General features: G+C 49.7%; 2 protein-coding genes across 2 annotated transcripts in view; both read left to right on the top strand.

Moving 5' to 3' along the window:
* LOC148477893 (tumor protein p63-regulated gene 1-like protein) overlaps positions 1-2,949 on the top strand; it is a 36,185-nt gene extending 33,236 nt beyond the window's left edge. Inside the window, exon 7 of the mRNA XM_088456035.1 lies at positions 2,311-2,949. Coding sequence (XP_088312161.1) covers positions 2,311-2,505 — 195 coding nt within the window. The 3' untranslated portion in view covers positions 2,506-2,949. The remainder of the gene's footprint in view (positions 1-2,310) is intronic.
* A 2,744-nt stretch (positions 2,950-5,693) lies between these two features.
* Positions 5,694-22,277, top strand: part of P3H3 (prolyl 3-hydroxylase 3) — a 56,204-nt gene continuing 39,620 nt past the window's right edge. Inside the window, exons 1-6 of the mRNA XM_088456103.1 lie at positions 5,694-6,119; positions 16,802-16,954; positions 17,168-17,345; positions 20,414-20,545; positions 20,999-21,132; positions 22,103-22,192. Coding sequence (XP_088312229.1) covers positions 5,754-6,119; positions 16,802-16,954; positions 17,168-17,345; positions 20,414-20,545; positions 20,999-21,132; positions 22,103-22,192 — 1,053 coding nt within the window. The 5' untranslated portion in view covers positions 5,694-5,753. The remainder of the gene's footprint in view (positions 6,120-16,801; positions 16,955-17,167; positions 17,346-20,413; positions 20,546-20,998; positions 21,133-22,102; positions 22,193-22,277) is intronic.

Genomic DNA, 22,277 nt, shown 5'->3' with positions numbered 1-22,277 from the left:
GTACCAGCTGATTGTCTCCGTTCACTTTATCTCTTTTCAAGCTTTCATGAATAGACCCCACAGCCTGTACAATGACAGTTAGGAGTTGATTGGTTGGTACTTTATCTCTCTCCAAGCTTTGATCTCTCCCATAGTATTTTGTTGTTATACTGAGGGGGCGTGGCCACGCCTCCAGGATTTGGACATACTCAGTCAGTACCCGCGCTCCGTGGATAGCTCAACCGCCCTTGAGTATTGTGCCGTGGATCAAGGAGTGGGTGTGCTGGCCAAGGCAGGTGGCAGGCCAAGGCTGGCCGTTTAGAGGTGTTCACACTGCCGATGTCAGACGCAGTGGAGGGATTTTTTGCTACTGCGTATACATCTAAGTAGCAACCTGGACAGGAAGGTGTCTTAGCGCACGGATGGAAATGCCCGTCTTATGGTCATGTTATGGGATGTTGCCGGCGTGTCGGTGAAAGTTGTTGTGTACACAGACCCTCACATATGGTTTGCAAACAATTTCTCACCTTCTTTGGCTTACTGAAGTTCCCTCTAGTGATCAGACTGTGATAGAAACCAAAAGGAAGCATGTGATTGGTTAGCAGTGTAGACGGTTTCCTATAGGTTAATATAACAGCAGCCATAGCCTGATCCAGTGATTTTCAACTCGAGGCACACTACACACAATGTTAAAATTGCCAAGGCACACTATCCGGCTATGCAGTGTGCGTGGCCAATGGAAAAACATAAACATTGGCTCCAAAATAAAAATATACACATATATTAGCCTCCACAGGAATAAAACACACTACATGGGCCTCCACAGGAATAAAACACACTACATTGGCCTCCACAGGAATAAAACACACTACATTGGCCTCCACAGGAATAAAACACACTACATGGGCCTCCACAGGAATAAAACACACTACATGGGCCTCCACAGGAATAAAACACACTACATGGGCCTCCACAGGAATAAAACACACTACATGGGCCTCCACAGGAATAAAACACACTACATGGGCCTCCACAGGAATAAAACACACTACATGGGCCTCCACAGGAATAAAACACACTACATGGGCCTCCACAGGAATAAAACACACTACATGGGCCTCCACAGGAATAAAACACACTACAAGTGCGCTAAGCCATACTTCCCGACATTCAGCTCCCTCCTTCCTGCCTGCATTCTGTAGGGGGCGTGGCCGGGCTATGATGCTGTTTTGGGGGCGGGGGCGTGATCGCACCATCGTGGCCCGCCCCCTCTTCACAATGCCGGAAAAAAGGCATTGTGAAGCAGGGGGCGGAGCCACGATGACGCGATTCAGCGCGAATCGCGTCATCGGGCCCCCCAGCAGCGGGGGTTTTTACTAGTAGTCTGGGGGGGTAGGCGGCAGCCGGGAGGCTTGCCTGCCTTTCCGGGGGGTCAGGAGCGGCACACGATATTCGGGAGGCTCCCGACCAAATCGGGAGGGTAGGCAAGCCTGCGCTAAGCCGACCACCGCGGCACACTAGTGTGCCACGGCACAGTGGTTGAAAAACACTGGCCTAATCAGTAGAAGGAGCTTCAGCAAGGGAAGCCATCTTCTGATTCATGCATATGTGGTCCATCACAATATTTTACAATGACTTCCACAAATGTCTAGTTCTATCCATCATAGAAGCATGTTACTGTTAGTGCAGTCCAAGCCGACCTACAGTCTCCATCGTAACATGTTCACTGAACTTCTTGTCTAATATTTGTGCTTTTGAAATGCTCTTCGGTAATACATGATAATTTAGGGAGCCCAGAGATTAGAAACAGATAGAGAGAACTGCATTTTATATAGAAGAAAATAAATCGTTGAACAGTTCAAAAACTTAAGGAGAGTTCCAGGTTAAGATATTTAAAACCTGGGACCGTCTAACGAAATAAGGTGCACCTAGGTAACCTGTAGTTTCTGGAGGCCATAAAATCCATCTCATACTTCCTACTGGGTTCCAAATAAGGTAAAACAGCTACAATGACCTATTACATTGTACATTATTAATTTGGGCGCAGCTGGAGATTGAAAATAAGAGTTGTGAGGTAAAGTTCAAGGAGACAAAAGTGCACTGTCCTGGGAGCACTGGTATATACGAGTCCTTCCTAAGAAATGATCACATGCAATGGCCCTCTCCTGGCGTGTCTGTCACAAATTCTAGATATTTGTATGTTTGTGGTTTGCATGAAAATGCTTTGAATAATTATTCTTCATTATTTAAAATGTCACTAAACCAAACATTTCACCTCCAGTTCCTTCTCCCTTACTCTTCACTTACGATATGTATTTTGTGTTCTTCCAGCTGGATAAATTCATGGAGCATCTGGTGGAAATGGTCAAGCTGGCCTATGAGCGCAGCCCCCTCCCTGGCCGAGCCAATGGGCTACTGGTCTTAAACAGGCCCGTGAATATAGATACGTCTCTGGGACTCTTCTCATTACTGAACAGCAAAGTCCAGCTGGGTTACGCCAAGCCGAGATGGGGCTTTGGGTTCTGAGCCATAAACATGGACCTTTCGTAGAGTAGCACAGAAGCAGAATGATCATGGAGCCACAGGAGGTGACGCAGAGCGATACGGAGCAGGGTACCGAGGAGAATGAATCGTCCTAACAAACTGAACAATGTGTTGGTGGAAGTTTTTAAACATTTTAACATTTCTCTTTTTTTTTTAAACATTTCTCAGCTTTGAAGGATGTGACGTTGTCCAGCATCCACCAGCTGTACTCTGGTGCTGACTGCCGGTATTCTTCGCCTGCTTGGAACACAAAAAAATAGCCATTTTGAAAATGTCCCTATTTTTCAATATTTGCAAACTGTACTATATAATATTGGTCTTGTTAGATAAAAAGAAAAATATGACATTAAGGGCCCGATTGTGAGTAGAACGCATGGGCTGGGTACGACATGCCGGCGGCTCCGGATCCCTAAGGTCAGAGGGCCTGATTCAGAGCTGAACGCTCTGACCAGAGCGCTCGCTCTGAATCAGGGCCCTCCTACCTTTTTTTGGAGCGTCCTCATGGACACTCGCATAGCTGTGGGTTACCACCCACAGCTATAGCGAGCGTCCATGATGATGGTCGCGATGGTCTTGACCATCGCGACCATCGGGCTTGCGACAGAGACCCTTCGGTGGGGTCTCGCTGGCGCAAGCCCTGGAGTGATTTTGGCTCTATCAGAGCCAAAATCACTCCCACTGACATCACTAGTGACACTAGTGATGTCACTAGTGATGTTCCCCACTGACACTATGACAGTGATGTCAGTGGGGCCGGCTTCAGACGAACGCCTCCGTCTGGCAGGCACGCCCCCGGCATGCCCACCAAAGGGGGCGTGCTGTCAATCAACATCGACAGCACGCCCCCTTTGGTGCGAGACCCGGAGCGACAGCTTGGCTGTCGCAGTCCGGGTCTTGCGCATGCGCACGACGGAGCTCCCTCCGTCATGCGCATGCGCAGTGGGGAACATCGACCCGCTTGCGAGCGTACTGCCGCTCGCGAGCGGGTCTGAATGACCCCCAGAATCCCGATGCCGGCATCTCGACAGGGTTGGGATACCGACACCTGTCGGTAGGGATCCTAACCCTGCTCCTCCCCATCAGTGCCTAAACCCAACCACTCCCCCCCCCAGCAGCCTAAACCTAACTCCCACCAGTGCTTAACGCTAACCCATGGTGCCTAACCCTCCCTCTAACCCCACTACTTACTGTCGGAATGCCGGTGCGGGGATTCTGATTGGTGTTGCGATTCCGACGCCAGCATTGTGATCGCTGGCATCCTGCACGCTGGGATATAAACTACATATCGTACGCATCTGTGCCCACTTCACCCTCTGGCCGCGGCAGCCTGATTTAGTTATTTTTAACACATTAGGCGCCTGATTCAGAGGTGGTCGCAGACGCGGCTCTAGCTGTATCTATAGGCGGTCGTCCTTCTGCGACTTTATGCAAATGCTGCTACAAAGTTCTTCCCTTGTGTACATCTGTGCTCCCGCATGTGCAAGGGCTGAAGCGCCCACTGTCAGCGTCCGTACGCTTAGTAATACCGATTACTGCGTCTTTAGGCGCCACCATCATTTGCACCATCAAAACTTGCACCAGCCCTATGGCAGGGGCAATTTGCCCATCACAGTATGGTGTAATATTTGAGCGCTTGAGCGTCTTTACATAACCACTTTCACCGACACGTCTGCGACACTCCGACACGCGCATAAAACAGACCACCTCCGTACATACGCTATGCCATCTCGTGGTCTCCGTTCAGGAACGCCCATAACATTTTTAATACACTGCAGGCGTGCGCCTGATATCGCAGCTGTGACTCTGAATGGACACAATCGGGAGACGCGTGCGCAGTAGGAATAAACATGGCTCCGCTACATCCGACACCAGCAGTGCTTCCCCCTCTAAGTCAGGCCCTCAGGCTCTTTTTTCCAACAATGCATTGATTTGCAAAACCTGCTGTGCAATGTGATATACCGTATACGATCATTTGATGTGAATGTGATTAGGTTATATAAATGTGATATACCGTATACGATCATTTGATGTGAATGTGATTAGGTTATATGAATGTGATATACCGTATACGATCTTTTGATGTGAATGTGATTAGGTTATATGAATGTGATATACCGTATACGATCATTTGATGTGAATGTGATTAGGTTATATGAATGTGATATACCGTATACGATCATTTGATGTGAATGTGATTAGGTTATATGAATGTGATATACCGTATACGATCATTTGATGTGAATGTGATTAGGTTATATGAATGTGATATACCGTATACGATCATTTGGTATGAATGTGATTAGGTTATATGAATAGGATGGTGGATCAAGATATAAACTGTTTTTATTTATATAATAAGTGGTGGACTGGTGTTTTAAAGAGTATTTAATTCTAATCAAATTTTTTACTTATTTGGTATAACAGAGTGGGGGCTGCTATGGATTTTAGTCTGGGGACTCAGGGACTCCTATATATTTTACTGGGAACAATAGGGTGGCAAAAGTTGCCACTTCAGGGTCCCCAATCTTCTAAATTATGTCCAAATGGACCTAGAAAGGAACCCGGTGCTTTCGGCTCAGGGCTACTAGTTACTGGGGGTAGGAGGAATTTTTTAATGTAATTATTTTGTGCGCCCATCCAAACAAACTAGCTCTCCTCTGACTGGATCACTTTCTGGCAGGTTGGCCCGGACCCTCATCTCCCCTCCCCAGTAGGATGCCCCCTATCCCCCTTTCCAAGTGTCGCCCTCTCTCCTGTAAGATGCACCCTATCCCCCCTACCTGTATCTCTCCTTCCCTGTAGGATGCCCCCTTTCCTCCCTTCCGTGTCTCCCCTCCCCTGTAGGATGCCCCCTGCCCACCTTCCCTGTATTTCCCCTTCCCTGTAGAATGCCCCCTATCGCCCCATCTCCCTCCCCTGTAGAATGCCCCCTACCCCCCTCTCCCTTCCCTGTAGAATGCCCCCTATCCCCGACCCTGTAAAATGCCCCCCATCCCTGTAGAATGCCCCCCATCTCCCTCCCCTATAGAATGCCCCCTATCCCCCCTCTCCCTTCCCTGTAGAATGCCCCCTATCCCCCCATCTCCCTCCCCTGTAGGATGCCCCCTATCCCCCCATCTCCCTCCCCTGTAGGATGCCCCCTATCCCCCTCCCCTGTAAGATGCTCTCCTCCTCCCCTTGGCCGGGGAATGTACTGAGCCAGAGACTCTTCCTCTCAGTTTCCCCCCAGCATGTGTATCCCCCTCCTGCTCCTGTCCCTGGGACTGGCCCGGTCCCTCTCCCTGCCTCCCCCGGACTTGCTGCTGTGGGACGGAGTACGCTCCTTCTCCCGGGGAGACTGGTCGGAGGCCCGGGACCGGCTGCTGGGGTCCCTGCGGAGTCTCCGTGAGGTCCGGGGGATCCGTTTGCGATGCGGGGCGGAGTGCGGTCTCCGGGGGCCCCGGCTGGAGGAGGCAGTGCTGGAGCGGGCGGACTGCCTGGTAAGCTGCGAGCGGCTGCTGCTGGGACTCCCCTCCCTGTACCGACTGACGCAGGACACAGAGAAGACCTTCCAGAAGGGGGCGCCCTACAACTACCTGCAGATAGCGCACTACAAGGTGAGGCGGGCAATGCTCTGCAGGGAACATTCTACAGGTGGCCTGGGTGCAGTGCTCTGCAGAAATCACTCTACAAAGTCGGGGGGGGGGGGATGCTCTGTAGACAATATAGGGTGCCGGAAGCTGGGGGTAATGCTCTGCCATACTACAAGGTGAGGGTGATATGGGCTAAACTCTGCAGAGAGCATTCACTGTACAATGTGAGGGGGCTGGTAAGAAGCTCTGCAGCATCTGAATACAGAATGCGGGGTTCTGGGGCAATAATCTGCAGAGAGCACACAGCAAGGTGTGGGGAGCTGGGTGTAGTACTCTGCAGATAGCACACTACAAGGACAGGTGGACTGGGGTAGTCTGTAGGGACTGAGGACCTGATACAGCAGGCAACGCAATGCTGCGTTCGTACGCACTTGGCCGCTGCGTACGATGCTAATCAGTGCATACGCACGGCAATCGCAGCACAAGATACAAACACCCAACACAACTCAATGCCGCCCATCTCCCTCTACTTACAGCCTGAGTAGTCCGCAAGATAGCAGAAAACATCGGTAACATCGCAAACTATCGAAATCATGCACACAATAGTGGTTGACCTCCTCCCGCAGATTTTGCTACATCTCCTGCACGCAGTGGGAGCTCAGGCTGTGTAGGGTTTCTCAATGCCTAAATTATGCGCGCCCCTGCGTTGCAACGCACAGGCACGCCTGCGTTCACATGACCCCCCCCCCCCGTCACCACCCACAAATGGCGCTTTCTGACAATCACTCTGCCTTGGGTCTGCGTAGACTCAGCTCACGCAGATCCCATCGCAGTTGTTGGTTCGCGCACGCACACTGCGAAGCATACGCATGCGCAGTGCAACAACATCGGTCAAGTGCATGCGATCTCTCCTTTGCGTTGCTTGCTGAATTAGGCCCTGAGTGCAATGCTTTGCAGATAGCACAACTACAAGATGAGCAGGACTAGGTTAGTCTGCAGGGACTGAGGGCCCGATTCAGACCCGCTCGCTAGGAAGCGTTCGCACGCAGACTGCCGATGTTTGCATTGTGCGAATGCGTATGCAGTGCGCGTACCAGTCCTTACGATCGTGAAGCGTTCACTCGCTGCGCATAGACAGCCCGGCTGAATGAGTGACAGGACAAGCTGTTTGTGGGTGGTGACAGGGGTTGGTCGATGAAAACGGGGGAGTGGTGGTGCCAACACAAGCGTGCCCGAGCGTCTTAACGCCGTTTCAGAGGCATGCATAATTAAGACGCAGCGTCATAGTACACGTCACTTGGCTGAATTTTACATTGAAGTGCTCGCAGTGCTTTCGGTAGGGTAAGACAACCACAAGTGCTGCATTTGCTTCCGATGGTACTCGATGTTACTGATAGTTGCATACACATCCTGGAGATGACGTGCATCAGTGGGCGTCTTAAGACAGTCTGGTGGGCGTCTGCATACACAGCGCGATCCTACGCCAGGACATAGTGGACATGCTAATGTCTTGCCGTGCGATCGCCTGCCTTGCTGTGGGTTTGCCGGATTTGCATATGCTGGCTGCGTGCGAACACATCTAGCGAGCGGGTCTGAATCGAGCCCTGAGAGCAATGCTTTGCACATAGCACAATTACAAGATGAGAGGGACTGGGGTAGTCTGCAAGTACTTGGTGCAATGCTCTGCAGGTACTTGATGCAATGCTCTGCAGTGACCTAGTGTTTAAAGTGCAAGGGTTGCAATTGTCTGCTATAGTAAGTGACTTATACACAAGTTGGGAATGGGATATTTAGTGTATACTAGACACTTAAATGGTTAGGGATGACTGTAAGAGGAAGGGAGGGTGTCAAGTTAACCTATAGGGGGCTCAGGACCAGAATGCACTGCTGTCACGTAGAGTTGCACACGTGGATGTGTGTACAGTCACTGCAGTGTTTAAGGGGGATGGGTGTCTGCCATATACCCCCAGGTGCTGATGTACTGTAGTCAGGAGATGGAGAGGGGTCACTGTACATGTACACTATGGAGGCTGTTGGCATCTCTGGGCTTTTCATGAATTTATATAAATTTGGGCCTTTGTGTAATTATTTATTCTCAAGTTTTTTAAAGAAAAAAAAACTCTTCAGCACTTTTTACTGTTTTACAGTTTGTTTTTCTTCTCAGGTTTGTGGGTGGGAGGTCGGAGTGTGGCCATTGGACTCCTCATTCTGAGCTTGTCAGAGTCTGTCTCTGTGTACTTGTTAATTATAGGGCCACCTCCCTGGTCATCACTGCCAATGTATTCTAATCAGATCACACATCGGCTTAGCAGCACAAGCTGATCTTAAATCTCCCACAGCGAAGCTCAGTGTAAAGCCCTAATCCCTGTCTGTCACCCCAAACTCGCTGCCTGCCTACCTGTCACCCCACAAACCTGCTACCTGCCTTTAGTCACCCCAATCTTGCTTCCAGCCTGTCACCCCAAACCTACTGCCAGTCTTTCTATCACCCTACAAACCTGCTACATGCTTTGTCACCCCAATCCTACTGTCTGCTTGTCTGTCACCAAACAAACCTGCTACCTGACTTCTATCACCCCAATCCTGGTGTCTGACTGTTACCCCAATCCTACTGTCTGCTTGTCTGTCACCAAACAAACCTGCTACCTGACTTCTGTCACCCCAATCCTACTGTCTGCTTGTCTGTCACCAAACAAACCTGCTATCTGACTTCTGTCACCCCAATCCTGGTGTCTGACTGTCACCCCAATCCTACTGTCTGCTTGTCTGTCACCAAACAAACCTGCTATCTGACTTCTATCACCCCAATCCTGCTGTCTGTCTTCTGTCACCCCAATCCTGGTGTCTGACTGTCACCCCAATCCTACTGTCTGCTTGTCTGTCACCAAACAAACCTGCTACCTGACTTCTGTCACCCCAATCCTGCTGTCTGTCTGTCACCCCAATCCTACTGTCTGCTTGTCTGTCACCAAACAAACCTGCTACCTGACTTCTGTCACCCCAATCCTGGTGTCTGTCTGTCACCCCAATCCTACTGTCTGCTTGTCTGTCACCAAACAAACCTGCTATCTGACTTCTATCACCCCAATCCTGGTGTCTGACTGTTACCCCAATCCTACTGTCTGCTTGTCTGTCACCAAACAAACCTGCTGCCTGACTTCTATCACCCCAATCCTGGTGTCTGACTGTCACCCCAATCCTGGTGTCTGCTTGTCTGTCACCAAACAAACCTGCTATCTGACTTCTGTCACCCCAATCCTACTGTCTGCTTGTCTGTCACCAAACAAACCTGCTACCTGACTTCTATCACCCCAATCCTGGTGTCTGACTGTCACCCCAATCCTACTGTCTGCTTGTCTGTCACCAAACAAACCTGCTATCTGACTTCTGTCACCCCAATCCTGGTGTCTGACTTCTGTCACCCCAATCCTGGTGTCTGACTGTCACCCCAATCCTACTGTCTGCTTGTCTGTCACCAAACAAACCTGCTATCTGACTTCTGTCACCCCAATCCTACTGTCTGCTTGTCTGTCACCAAACAAACCTGCTATCTGACTTCTATCACCCCAATCCTGGTGTCTGACTGTTACCCCAATCCTACTGTCTGCTTGTGTGTCACCAAACAAACCTGCTATCTGACTTCTGTCACCCCAATCCTGGTGTCTGACTGTCACCCCAATCCTACTGTCTGCTTGTCTGTCACCAAACAAACCTGCTATCTGACTTCTGTCACCCCAATCCTGGTGTCTGACTTCTGTCACCCCAATCCTGGTGTCTGACTGTCACCCCAATCCTACTGTCTGCTTGTCTGTCACCAAACAAACCTGCTATCTGACTTCTGTCACCCCAATCCTACTGTCTGCTTGTCTGTCACCAAACAAACCTGCTATCTGACTTCTATCACCCCAATCCTGGTGTCTGACTGTTACCCCAATCCTACTGTCTGCTTGTGTGTCACCAAACAAACCTGCTATCTGACTTCTGTCACCCCAATCCTGGTGTCTGACTGTCACCCCAATCCTACTGTCTGCTTGTCTGTCACCAAACAAACCTGCTATCTGACTTCTGTCACCCCAATCCTGCTGTCTGTCTGTCACCCCAATCCTACTGTCTGCTTGTCTGTCACCAAACAAACCTGCTACCTGACTTCTATCACCCCAATCCTGGTGTCTGACTGTCACCCCAATCCTACTGTCTGCTTGTCTGTCACCAAACAAACCTGCTATCTGACTTCTATCACCCCAATCCTGGTGTCTGACTGTCACCCCAATCCTACTGTCTGCTTGTCTGTCACCAAACAAACCTGCTATCTGACTTCTGTCACCCCAATCCTGGTGTCTGACTGTCACCCCAATCCTACTGTCTGCTTGTCTGTCACCAAACAAACCTGCTATCTGACTTCTGTCACCCCAATCCTGGTGTCTGACTGTCACCCCAAATATACTGTGTATCTGTCACCAGAAACCTACTGCCTGCCTGTTTATCACCCCAAACTCCCTGTCGGTCACCCCATACCTGCTGTCTGCTTGTCTGTCATCCCAAACCCGCTGTCTGCCTGTCTGTCATCCCAAGCCTGCTTGTCTGCCACCACAAACCCGCTGTCTGTCACTCAAAACATTCTGTCTGCCTGTCTGTCACTCCAAATCTGCTACCTTGCTGTCACCCAAAACTCTCTGCCTGCCTGTCTGTCACCTCACAAACCTGCTACCTGTCTGTCACGCCCAAACCTGCTGCCCCCCTGCCTGTCACTCCAAACCTGCTACCTGCCTGTCTGTCACCTAAAACCTGCTGTCCCCTAGCTGTCACCACAAACCAGATCCCTGCCATTCTGTCGCTCCAAACTTGTGTCTGCCTGTTGGTCAGCCCAAAGTTGCTCCCTGCCTGTCTGTCACCCACTTGCTACCCAAACCTGCTGCCTGTCTGCCACCCAAACCTGCTCCCTGCCTGTCACCCACCTGCTACCCAAACCTGCTGCCTGTCTGCCACCAAAACCTGCTGCCTGTCTGCCACCCAAAATTGCTGCCTGTCTGCCGCCTCAAACCTGCTCCCTGCCTGTCTGTCAACCCAAACCTTCTGTTTATCACCCCAAACCTCCTGTCTGTTGTGTCACCCCAAACCTGCTCCCTGCCTGCCACCTCAAACCTCCTATCTGTCTGTCACCTCAAACCTACTTCCTGCCTGCCACCACAAATCTGCTGGCTGTCTTTCTGTCACCCCAAACTTGCTCCTGTTTGCCACCCCAAACCTGTCTGTCACCCCAAACCCTCTGATCTCCGCTTCTTGATAAAGCTGCTATATGCAGAGAAACGCATTGAAGTTTACGGACCTTTTGTTCTATATGCCAGAGACTCTTGACGGCTGTTACCATTTGCTCTGAGGTGCCGGCATATTACACCAGCCTACCCGGCTTTGTGTTCATTCATCCTACATCTCCGTTTATTGCCGTGGACACTGAGCGGCTGTATCACCTGGAGTTATTACACTTCCTGGAGGTGAGCGTGTTGTGCGGGAGCTCCGTCTCCATTGCCGTGCAAATTGAACGGCTACATTGTCTGGAGCCGCTGTGTCACCCGGAGGTGACAGCGTTGTGCGGGAGCCCCGTCCCTATTGCCGTGCACATTGTGCGGGCCACATCATCTGGAGCGGCTGTATCACCCGGAGGTGAGCGTACTGTGCAGGAGCCCCGACGGGGGTTGAAAGCAGACATTTGCGACACTGGTCCCTGTGAGCACATTATTGCAGGATACCCTCCATTTATTTACACGTTTGAACATCCACCTCTTCATGGTAACTATACCACACTGTGCCGCTGTACAGCCACTTATTCTGGAGCTCTGACTATTATTTAGAGACCTACTGTCACATTTGAGAGTCTCTAGTTCATATTTATTGTTTGCTATGATGAACTATCTCAGCTTTCATTATTAATCTATATTCCATTATTCTGTTGTTATATGCATCCAGCTGGTTGGTGCCGCACCCAACAGGTGTCATTTATTGGAATATTCCTTGCTAATATTAGCATTTTTTAATAGACAATATCTGTGTATTTACTTGTTTCATTTTTGTCATTGTTGATACACTCCCGGGAGTATTTTTTATTATATATTTTCTACACATCTATTAAACATACTCAATTGTTTATCAAGCAGCGCCTCCTGTGTGTGTGTGTTTTTTATCTGTTTATTGAGGAGTGGCATTCCTCTTTTCAGGTTGGCTGCAGCTTGTTACATGATTGTTTTATTTGTTATATTTTGATTGCATATTCTCTGGGTATCACCACCCTAGCGCCAGGACTATACATTTTTTCTGTTTTTACCCCAAACCCTCTGCCTGTCAGTCTGTCACCCCACACCTCCTGTCTGTCACCATGAAACCCGCAGCCTGTCAGTCTGTCACCCCACACCTCCTGTTTGTCACCATGAAACCCGCTGCCTGTCAGTCTGTCACCCCACACCTCCTGTCTGTCACCATGAAACCCGCAGCCTGTCAGTCTGTCACCCCACACCTCCTGTCTGTAACCATGAAACCCGCTGCCTGTCAGTCTGTCACCCCACACCTCCTGTCTGTCACCATGAAACCCGCTGCCTGTCAGTCTGTCACCCCACACCTCCTGTTTGTCACCATGAAACCCGCTGCCTGTCAGTCTGTCACCCCACACCTCCTGTCTGTAACCATGAAACCCGCTGCCTGTCAGTCTGTCACCCCACACCTCCGGTTTGTCACCATGAAACCCGCTGCCTGTCAGTCTGTCACCCCACACCTCCTGTCTGTAACCATGAAACCCGCTGCCTGTCAGTCTGTCACCCCACACCTCCAGTCTGTCACCATGAAACCCGCTGCCTGTCAGTCTGTCACCCCACACCTCCTGTCTGTCACCATGAAACCCGCTGCCTGTCAGTCTGTCACCCCACACCTCCTGTTTGTCACCATGAAACCCACTGCCTGTCAGTCTGTCACCCCACACCTCCTGTCTGTCACCATGAAACCCGCAGCCTGTCAGTCTGTCACCACACACCTCCTGTCTGTCACCATGAAACCCGCTGCCTGTCAGTCTGTCACCCCACACCTCCTGTCTGTCACCATGAAACCCGCTGCCTGTCAGTCTGTCACCCCACACCTCCTGTCTGTCACCATGAAACCCGCTGCCTGTCAGTATGTCACCCCACACCTCCTGTCTGTCACCATGAAACCCGCAGCCTGTCAGTCTGTCACCCCACACCTCCTGTCTGTCACCATGAAACCCGCTGCCTGTCAGTCTGTCACCCCACACCTCCTGTCTGTCACCATGAAACCCGCAGCCTGTCAGTCTGTCACCCCACACCTCCTGTTTGTCACCATGAAACCCACAGCCTGTCAGTATGTCACCCCACACCTCCTGTCTGTCACCATGAAACCCGCTGCCTGTCTGTTACCACTAGACCCGCTGCCTGCCTGTCTGCCTGCACTGTACCAGTGTGTGGGTGATTGGCATGTACAGCCAGAGCTGACCAGAGTGATGCCTGTAGAATGAACAATTGTGATGTATTTTCCTGATAACTTCCGCCAGTCTGAATGAAAAGGGGCCCATCCCAGCCTCGCAGCAGAGGACGGCTCAGAGGCGCTTTTCAGTTTTGTTGATTCTGGAAGCAATTCTGGTTTTAATATTTATGGAATGATTTATATGAACAGAAATAAAATACATTCTGACCAGGGCAGCACAGATGGTGTAATGGTTAGCATTACTGCCTCACAGCACTGAGGTCATGGTTTAGATTCCCACTATGGCCCCTAGATTGTAAGCTTCTAGGAGCAGAATCCTCCTCCCCATTGTAACACAGCCTTCTTCTCTAGCACTTCTATGACAGCCTTCACCTTCCCAGCTGTACTGTGCATGGAGAATTGTGTTGCTAATTGTTACTTGTGTTCTGTTTATAAGTTGGTTACTGTAATGTAATGTATTGTTCTGTGTACCCTTTACTGTATGTACGGCGCTGCTGACCACTTGTGGCGCCCTATAAATAAAATGTAATAATAACTGTGTGGAGTTTGTATATTCTCCCTGTGCGTGCGTGGGTTTCCCCCGGGTACTCCGGTTTCCTCCCACACTCCAAAAATATACTGTTAAGTTAATTGGCTCCCCACAAAATTGACCGTAGTGTGTCTGTGTGTGAGCATGTGGTAGGGAATATAGATTGTAAGCTCCACTGGGGCAGGGACTGACGTGAATGGCCAGATATTCTCTGTAAAACTCTGCGGAATATGTGTGCGCTATATAAATAACTGGTAATAAGTAAATAAATAAATAAATGTAGAATGCTTCTATCCTGCTGGCTGGCCCAGGTGTTTAGGGACAAAGGCTGGTGTCTAGTAGAGAAATTACTACTGGAGATCGGTCACCTCCCTCTTCCCTATTTATCATTGCTATTTATCTTATTTAAGATACCAAATCCTGCCAACGCAAAAAGGCCTAACCCATGATCTTTTTTCATTATTAATATATTACATTCTTCATAATAGGATCAGACAGGACATAGCTGTCTCTGGTAGGAGGCTCAGGTAGGACACAGCTGCCTCTGGTAAGAGGCTCAGGTAGGACATAGGTGTGTCCGGTAGGAGGCTCAGGTAGGACATAGCTGTCTCTGTGGGAGGCTCAGGTAGGACACAGCTGCCTCTGGTAAGAGGCTCAGGTAGGACATAGCTGTGTCTGGTAGGAGGCTCAGGTAGGACATAGCTGTCTCTGGTAGGAGGCTCAGACAGGACATAGCTGTGTCTGGTAGGAGGCTCAGTCAGGACATAGCTGCCTCTGGTGGGAGGCTCAGTCAGGACATAGCTGTCTCTGGTTGGAGGGTCAGTCAGGACATAGCTGTCTTTAGTGTGAGGTTCAGGCAGGACATAGCTGCCCCTGGTGGGAGGCTCAGGCAAGACATAGCTGTCATTGGTGGGATGCTCAGCAAGGGCATAGCTGTCGGTGGAAGACCCAGGCAAGACTTAGCTGTCATTGGTGGAAGACTCGGGCAGGGTGTAGCTGTCACTGATGGGAGGCTCATACAGGACATAACTGTCCCTGGTGGGAGGCTCAGCATTTTCTGTTGGAAGCTCAGGATTTTGCCGTAAGAGGCCTGAGTGGGACGTATCTGTCACAGATGGGAGGCTCAGGTAGGGTTTAGTTGTTCCTAAAGAAGACTCAGGTAAGGTGTTACTGTCACTGAGAAGAGCCTCATGGAAGGATGTAGCTGTTGCTTGTAAGAGGCAGAGACAGGATGTAGCTGATATTGGTAAGAGGCACAGGCAGGATGTAGTTGCCACTGGTAGGAAGCACAAGCAGGATGTAGCTGGCTCTGGTAGGAGGCTCAAGTAGGACATAGCTATGTCCTGCCTGAACCTCCCACCAAAGACAGCTATGTCCTACCTGAGCCTCCCATCAGAGACAGCTATGTCCTGCCTGAGCCTCCCACCAAATACAGCTGTCTCTGATGGGAGGCTCAGGCAGGACATAGCTGTCTCTGATGGGAGGCTCAGGTAGGACATAGCTGTCTCTGATGGGAGGCTCAGGTAGGACATAGCTGTCTATGATGGGCGGCTCAGGTTGGACATTGCTGTCTTTGGTGGGAGGTTCAGGTAGGAAATAGCTATTGCTGATGGGATGCTTAGTTACGATATAGCGGTCTCTGATGGGAGGCTCAGTCAGGTTATAACTGTCTCTGAAGTGGTTCAGGCAGGGTGTAGCTGTCTCTGGTGGGAGGCTCAGGCAGGACATAGCTGTCTCTGGTGGGAGGCTCAGTCAGGACATAGCTGTCTTTAGTGGGAGGTTCAGGCAGGACATAGCTGTCCCTGGTGGGAGGCTCAGGCAAGACATGGCTGTCATTGGTAGAAGACACAGGCAGGGTGTAGCTGTCACAGATGGGAGGCTCATGCAGGACATAACTGTCCCTGGTGGGAGGTTCAGACATTACTTTGCTCCTCTCTCCTGTGGGAGGTTCAGTCAGGACATAGATGTTCCTGGTGGGACGCTCAGCATTTTCCATTATGAAGATCAGGATTTTGCTGTAAGAGGCCTGGCTGAGACGTACCTGTCACAGAAGGGAGGCTCAGGTAGGGTTTAGTTGTTCCTAAAGAAGACACAGGCAAGGTGTAACTGTCACTGACAAGAGCCTCATGGAAGGATGTAGCTGTTGCTGGTAAGAGGCAGAGACAGGATGTAGCTGACACTGATAGGAGGCACAAGCAGGATGTAGCTGCCACTGGTAGGAGGCACAGGCAGGACATGGCTGTCTCTGGTGGGAGGCTCAGGCAGGACATGGCTGTGTCTGGTGGGAGGCTCAGGCAAGACATAGCTATTGCTGGTGGGAGGCTTAGTTACGATATAGCGGTGCTCTGATGGGAGGCTGAGTCGGGCAGGATGTAGCTGTTGCTGGTAGGAGGCACAGGCAGGATGTAGCTGTTGCTGGTAGGAGGCACAGGCAGGATGTAGATGTTGCTGGTAGGGGGCACAGGCAGGATGTAGATGTGGCTGGTAGGAGACACAGGCAAGATGTAGCTGCAACAGGTGGTATCCGCAGGTAAGCTGCTGCTAGTTGGAGTCTTGGCCAGGGTACAGCTGTAGCTGGTAGGATCAGGCAGAGAGCCGGTGTGTGGGCTCAGGTACCACATAGCTGTTGCTGACAGTAGGCCGAGGCTGAATGTAACTGACATTACAGACTGTGACTGACTTACTCTTTCCCCAGTTGGAGGAGTTGGATGAAGCTGCCACCGCTGCATTCACTTTCTACATGAGGAACCCACGTCATGAACAGATTCAAGAGGATGTACAGAGATACCGGCGTATGAAAGGGGTCCAAGAGCAGAGTTTCCGAGACCTAGAGGAAGCTCCGTACAAGGTAAGTCTGCAAATAGGGGAGATGGAGAATTACACATCCACATGCTGCTATCACTGGTGACTGGTTGTGGTGGGGAAGCTGTCCCCACTTTGGATGCGTATTGTGGTCACTCACCCCTGCTAGCTGGCCGTTAAAGGCGGTCTCGAGTTGTGGGCTCTCTGCACGATGCTGTCTGAGTTACACTTTTGTGAGTGCTGCGCTCTCTCTCCCCAGGTGCTCTTTTCCCAGGCGGTGTCTTTGCTGTCTGAGGGTAGAACCTCCACCGCAGTCTCAAGGCTGGAGGAGTCACTGACGTCCTATCTCTCCACGCTACAGGAGTGCCGGTCCCTCTGCGAGGGAACGCGCGAGCACGAGAACCAGACTCACCGAGACATGTCCGAGGTGATTGCAGGTATTTACCGGATTCACAGCCAGGAGCTGCTGCAACAATCAGGGGGGCTATAGTACTGTGGTCCTGACCCAGAGCTGCACGCTATTCCCATGTTTACGGAGTTGAGCGATTATCAGTAAACTGCGCATGCGTCAAGGATCATTAGCGCAGTCGCTCTCAGTGACTATTTATTCGCAGTGTGATTGACAGGGAGTATTTGGGGGGAGGTAGCAAGAAGTAACGGCAAAGAACGCAGGCTTTTCGTGACCACTTTGGGGTCGTATCGCACCCTGCGATTGCAATCCCGTACGCAAGAAATATGGCTGTTATATCGCTTAAAATCGACCTTTTAGTAAATATACCCTGATTCAGAGGTGAAGGGTGTTTTGCCGGAGTCGCGGTTGCGATAATATGCAAATGCAATAGCGTGCGTCTGAATGAGCAAGTCCTGAGATGCCACTTTCGGCGTCTGCACACTGTAACACCACCAGTGACTCTTGTCCCGCCGCCATTAATGCACCATCAACACTTGCACTAGCCCTAAAGCAAGCGCAGTTTCCGTGAACATGCCCGTCGTGGCTGCGGCTCTGCATCACAGAACGCGGCCCCTTGCACTGACATGCCCACGAGGCAGAATTTTTTTTTTTTGCGTTCACTTCAGGCCGCCTCCTAGTCACCGCCCAGGAACGCCCAACACTTCCTAGCCTTCATATTCCTAGTACTGTCTCTTCCCATCGCGGTGGCGGCACCTTCGCGCGTACGTTCTGTGTAATGCGCTGTAGGGGTTTCCCTATGTGAACATTGCGTGCGCCTCTGAATCAGGCCCTGAGAGTTCTCTTCCGTAATCCAGCGCAAGGACGTTGCAGCCTCTGTAGCCTCCTACCTGGCTGATAACAGAGAACAGGAGCTTGCACTCTGCTGCATAGCAAATGCAAATACAATACTTTTTTATTTTTATTTCATTTTCTTTCATAGAATAGGTACATATACTAAATATACTTTTTTTTTTTATTATTATTATTATTATTATTTAGTTAAGTTTTTTTAAGGGGCCACAATATCTAAAATGTAAACTATAAACCGATTTCCCTAAAAGCGAGCTAACGCCATTTACTAGTTTATATGCAAACATGAGATATAAAGTGCAGGTGATTGGGTCTGATTCAGAGACGGACGCAGTGCCCAAGTTTATACAGTTGAGCCATTATCGGTGGTCTGCGCAAGCGTCAAGTTGCATTACCACCGACGGCCGCAGTGACTATTTTCCTGCAGTGTGAATGATGGGGAGCGTTTGGGGGAGGTAAGGGGAGAGTGGTGGCAAAATCCCCGGCATGTTGCTACCGTCTTCCGGGCATGTCGGACACTGCGATCTTTTATGCAGAAAACATGGCTCCAGCGCCTCAGTTCCCACAGCCATGCTGCGCGACCATAGGCTTACTCGGAAGGCCGATTAGCGGAGGATCTGCGACTAATGCTGCGTCTTCCTAATCAGACGAGTGGATTTGCAAAGCTGCCAGTAGGCGTCTCAATACAAATCTGCGGGGGCCGCATGTATTAGTTATCAGGCAGTTGGCCGAGTCCCAGAGCGACTTCTGTGCTGGACAATGGCCCTCATTCAGAGCCGTACGCTATTTGCGGTCGTTCGTTTAAAAACAAGGGGTGGCTATTCAAATGATCCGTACGCACATTGCAGTCTGTTCACGCCTCTAAGTCTGAACGAGCGAGCAAAACATACGCTCGTTTATTTGTTAAAAACGCCCCCTGGCCGCACGCATCCTACGTCATGTCCGCTATTTATTAGATTAATCGAGTACATCGACCAGCGTATGAACTGCTCGCTATTCTTGTGGTTGGTGTTTGCTACCACAAATTTGCGTGCAGTTCGGGCTATAAAATAACCCAGTGACGTGGTCAATGACGCTGCTGTTTTAAATATACACACCCATAAAACGCCCGTTTTGACCTTTAAGCACGCCTGCGTTCGGATCTCCACTCCCCATTTTCAAGCACCTTCCCCTGTTACCACCCACATACGCCTCATTCTGTCACTCAAAATAGCCGGCACTCGCTATATAGCGTACAAAGGATTTTCGGCCGCACTGACTGGTTCGCGCATGCGTACTAAAAAGCGTACGCATGCGCAGATGTGCAAACATCGCTCGGAACGAGCGTACTGTTGTTAACGTGCGGCTCTGAATGAGGGCCAATGATCAGTTGGATAATTATTGGATATGTTGATAGATATGGCTGGAAGACGGTGCAGATAGAAGCTATAAGACTTAGGGGTCTATTTACTAAGCAGTGTTTATGAGACAGTGTTATGGGATAAGGTGCCAGCCAATCAGCTCCCAGTTGTCATTTTTCAAACACAGCCTGTGATATGGCAGTTGGGAGCTGATTGGCTGGTACCTTATCACTTTTCACTCTGTCTCCTAACACTGCTTAGTAAATAGACCCCTCTAGGCCTTATTCACAGGTGGACTCAATGGCAGCCACGACTTTGAACATGGTCGCCAGGGTCAGTGCAACTGACTGCGACGCACCCGCCTCTGGCTAGTGTACCCCACCCCGTTACCTCCATGAAACGCATACTGAAATTGCATGTCTCTGCGTGCAACTCCGATCTGTATCTTAGAGCGGTAACCATCGGGACGCAGGCGCTGTGGGCTCGAACAAATGTGCAGGCTGAAAACATCGGTCGCTTGAGGGCGACTTTGACAGTACGAGCCCACCGGAATCAGGCCCAATATGTGCGGCCATCAACCCAGTGCGCCAACCAGCACCTGTGACTCCGGCAGCGATCAGTTGGCACAACTTACATGTGTGGCCAAACTGGACATTGGTCTTGGCTCTCAGACCTAACATCAGCATCATAACTTCGTAGTCGACTTTATGTATTTATTTGTGAATTGTTATTATTACCCCTTTTTTTTATAAGCCAACTTGTACTTTAGATTTATTTTGTCCTTTAATAGTTGTCCCAAGTGTCTCCCACATCATGGACACAGGTCTGTCCCCTCTATCGGCTCTATTCCCACACGTCTCTCACTACTCACTCTCCCTGTCTCCCGGCTCTTTCTCCGCTACAGAATATTACACGCGGGTCCTGCAGTGTAAACAGCGATGTGTCATAGAGGTAACCGTGGTGCCGGGACAGAAACGTCCGGAACAGGATATCCTGGTGTCTCATCTGCAGTTGCTGCAGGACATCTACGCCCAACGTAAGTTACCCTCTCCGGTCCTTGCAGTGTGATTCCTTAAATATCAAACGGGAACAGCGCTCCTTTCTTTTTAAGTTGTTGTTCCAGAGTTGATAATAACTGTCTGATTCCCACCGAGCGAGGACTCCTAAGATGTGGGAATCAATTAAATATAGATGTAATAAAAACCAAAATGAATAAAAACTGTATGCTCACCTAATGGTCCCCTGGGGTCCGCCGCAGCTATCCAGGGAGGATCTGGCAGTGTTAGGCTGATGCTCTTCCAGTCTTAAATCTTGGGGACTGGAGAGCTACAGTTCCGGAGGAGCTTGTTACACATGTTCTGCTGCCTTATGGTTGAAATAAAGCACTTCTAATTGCTGCTTGTCTGCAGAAAGATAACCCCCATCCCCTTCCCTTTATGAATTTAGTTACGTCAGTCGATTTTTCTTACCCCTTTGGCTATTTCTCTAGTTGGGGATTGGAAGACGGCTGCACAGACCGCTCGAACGCTGCTGCTCTTTTATCCGCACAATGAGACTATTCTACAGAGCCTACAAAGTTACGACAATCATCTGGAAGGCAAAGGGGGCAGCAAGATACGAGAGGTAACTGACCGCTGGGTGTAGGTTTAAACAGTGACTGATCTTTATTTCCTAATATATATATATATAATATTGTGACCAGATCCATTATTTACTATAAGTGTGCTCCTTCGTTTCCTGCTATAGTCTGTGGATGATGAGGTATACAGTAGATGTAAAGAAGTCCCAGCAGGAGGCATGTACTGCATTAATGGGGGATTAATGGGGATTGTGGGAGCGGAATAATGGTTAGTGTTAATGATGAGTCTTGTTTGGGATCCCCGAAGTGTCACATCTGTTCCAAAACAAACCAGGTTTCTGGTTCCAGAAGGAAAAGAAATTACCTTTTGACTTCAAGCTCACTTGGATTAATATTATTAGTAGGGATATAGTAATATAACTTTTATACCACTTGTTGCAGAAAGATAGAAACATAGAATCTGACGGCAGATAAGAACCACTTGGCCCATCTGTTCTGCCCCTTTTCCTTATTCTTTTGACAACTTCAACCCTATTTGCTCCTTTTGCATGGTAAGAGCTCCTGTGGACCAAGCTAATGACCATTGTCTTTCAGTGGAGGGAGATAACTTACCCTCCATCCGATGCATGAACGTATATTATTCAACAAACGTGCGGAGAATGCAATGCTGGGACATTGATTCTTACACCCGGCAGTGAATTCCACCAGACAACTTTAATTACTTCATGTTCTCATTCTGTTGTCTTACATCATGAAACCAACGTGGGTTTATTTGTCCAAAAACTGTAAAGCTTATAATAAAAGCAAATAAAAAAACCACATCATATATCATAAGTACTCACCCACATTTTCTTATACTTGGTAGAAGACCCTTTAGCTGCAACTACAGTATGGGGTGTTTTTATTCTAAGTCACTCCGGCTTGTATGGTTTGGGCACTGGAATTCAAATCTTTATTGAATGGGTCTATGTGTCTATGTACACTTTATTTATGTGTCCTGTGTCTGTATTGTAGAACTTGGCTTCATTCGTGCGCCAGATTCTGTCAGAGAAGAAACTTCTGTATTACGCTATGGAGCACCTGGACCTCTCTTTTCACGACCCGGTCAGTCTTCTGTTATTAATGCATTTTGGGTGTATCTGATCAGTGAAATAAATGGACCTGCGCCAACTCTTTATTTGTGTACGTG

The sequence above is a fragment of the Taudactylus pleione genome, unplaced genomic scaffold, assembly GCF_031769625.1.
Source record: "Taudactylus pleione unplaced genomic scaffold, aTauple2 ptg000685l, whole genome shotgun sequence".
Lineage (NCBI taxonomy): Eukaryota > Metazoa > Chordata > Amphibia > Anura > Myobatrachidae > Taudactylus > Taudactylus pleione.
This window is presented reverse-complemented; position numbering and strand designations above follow the sequence as displayed.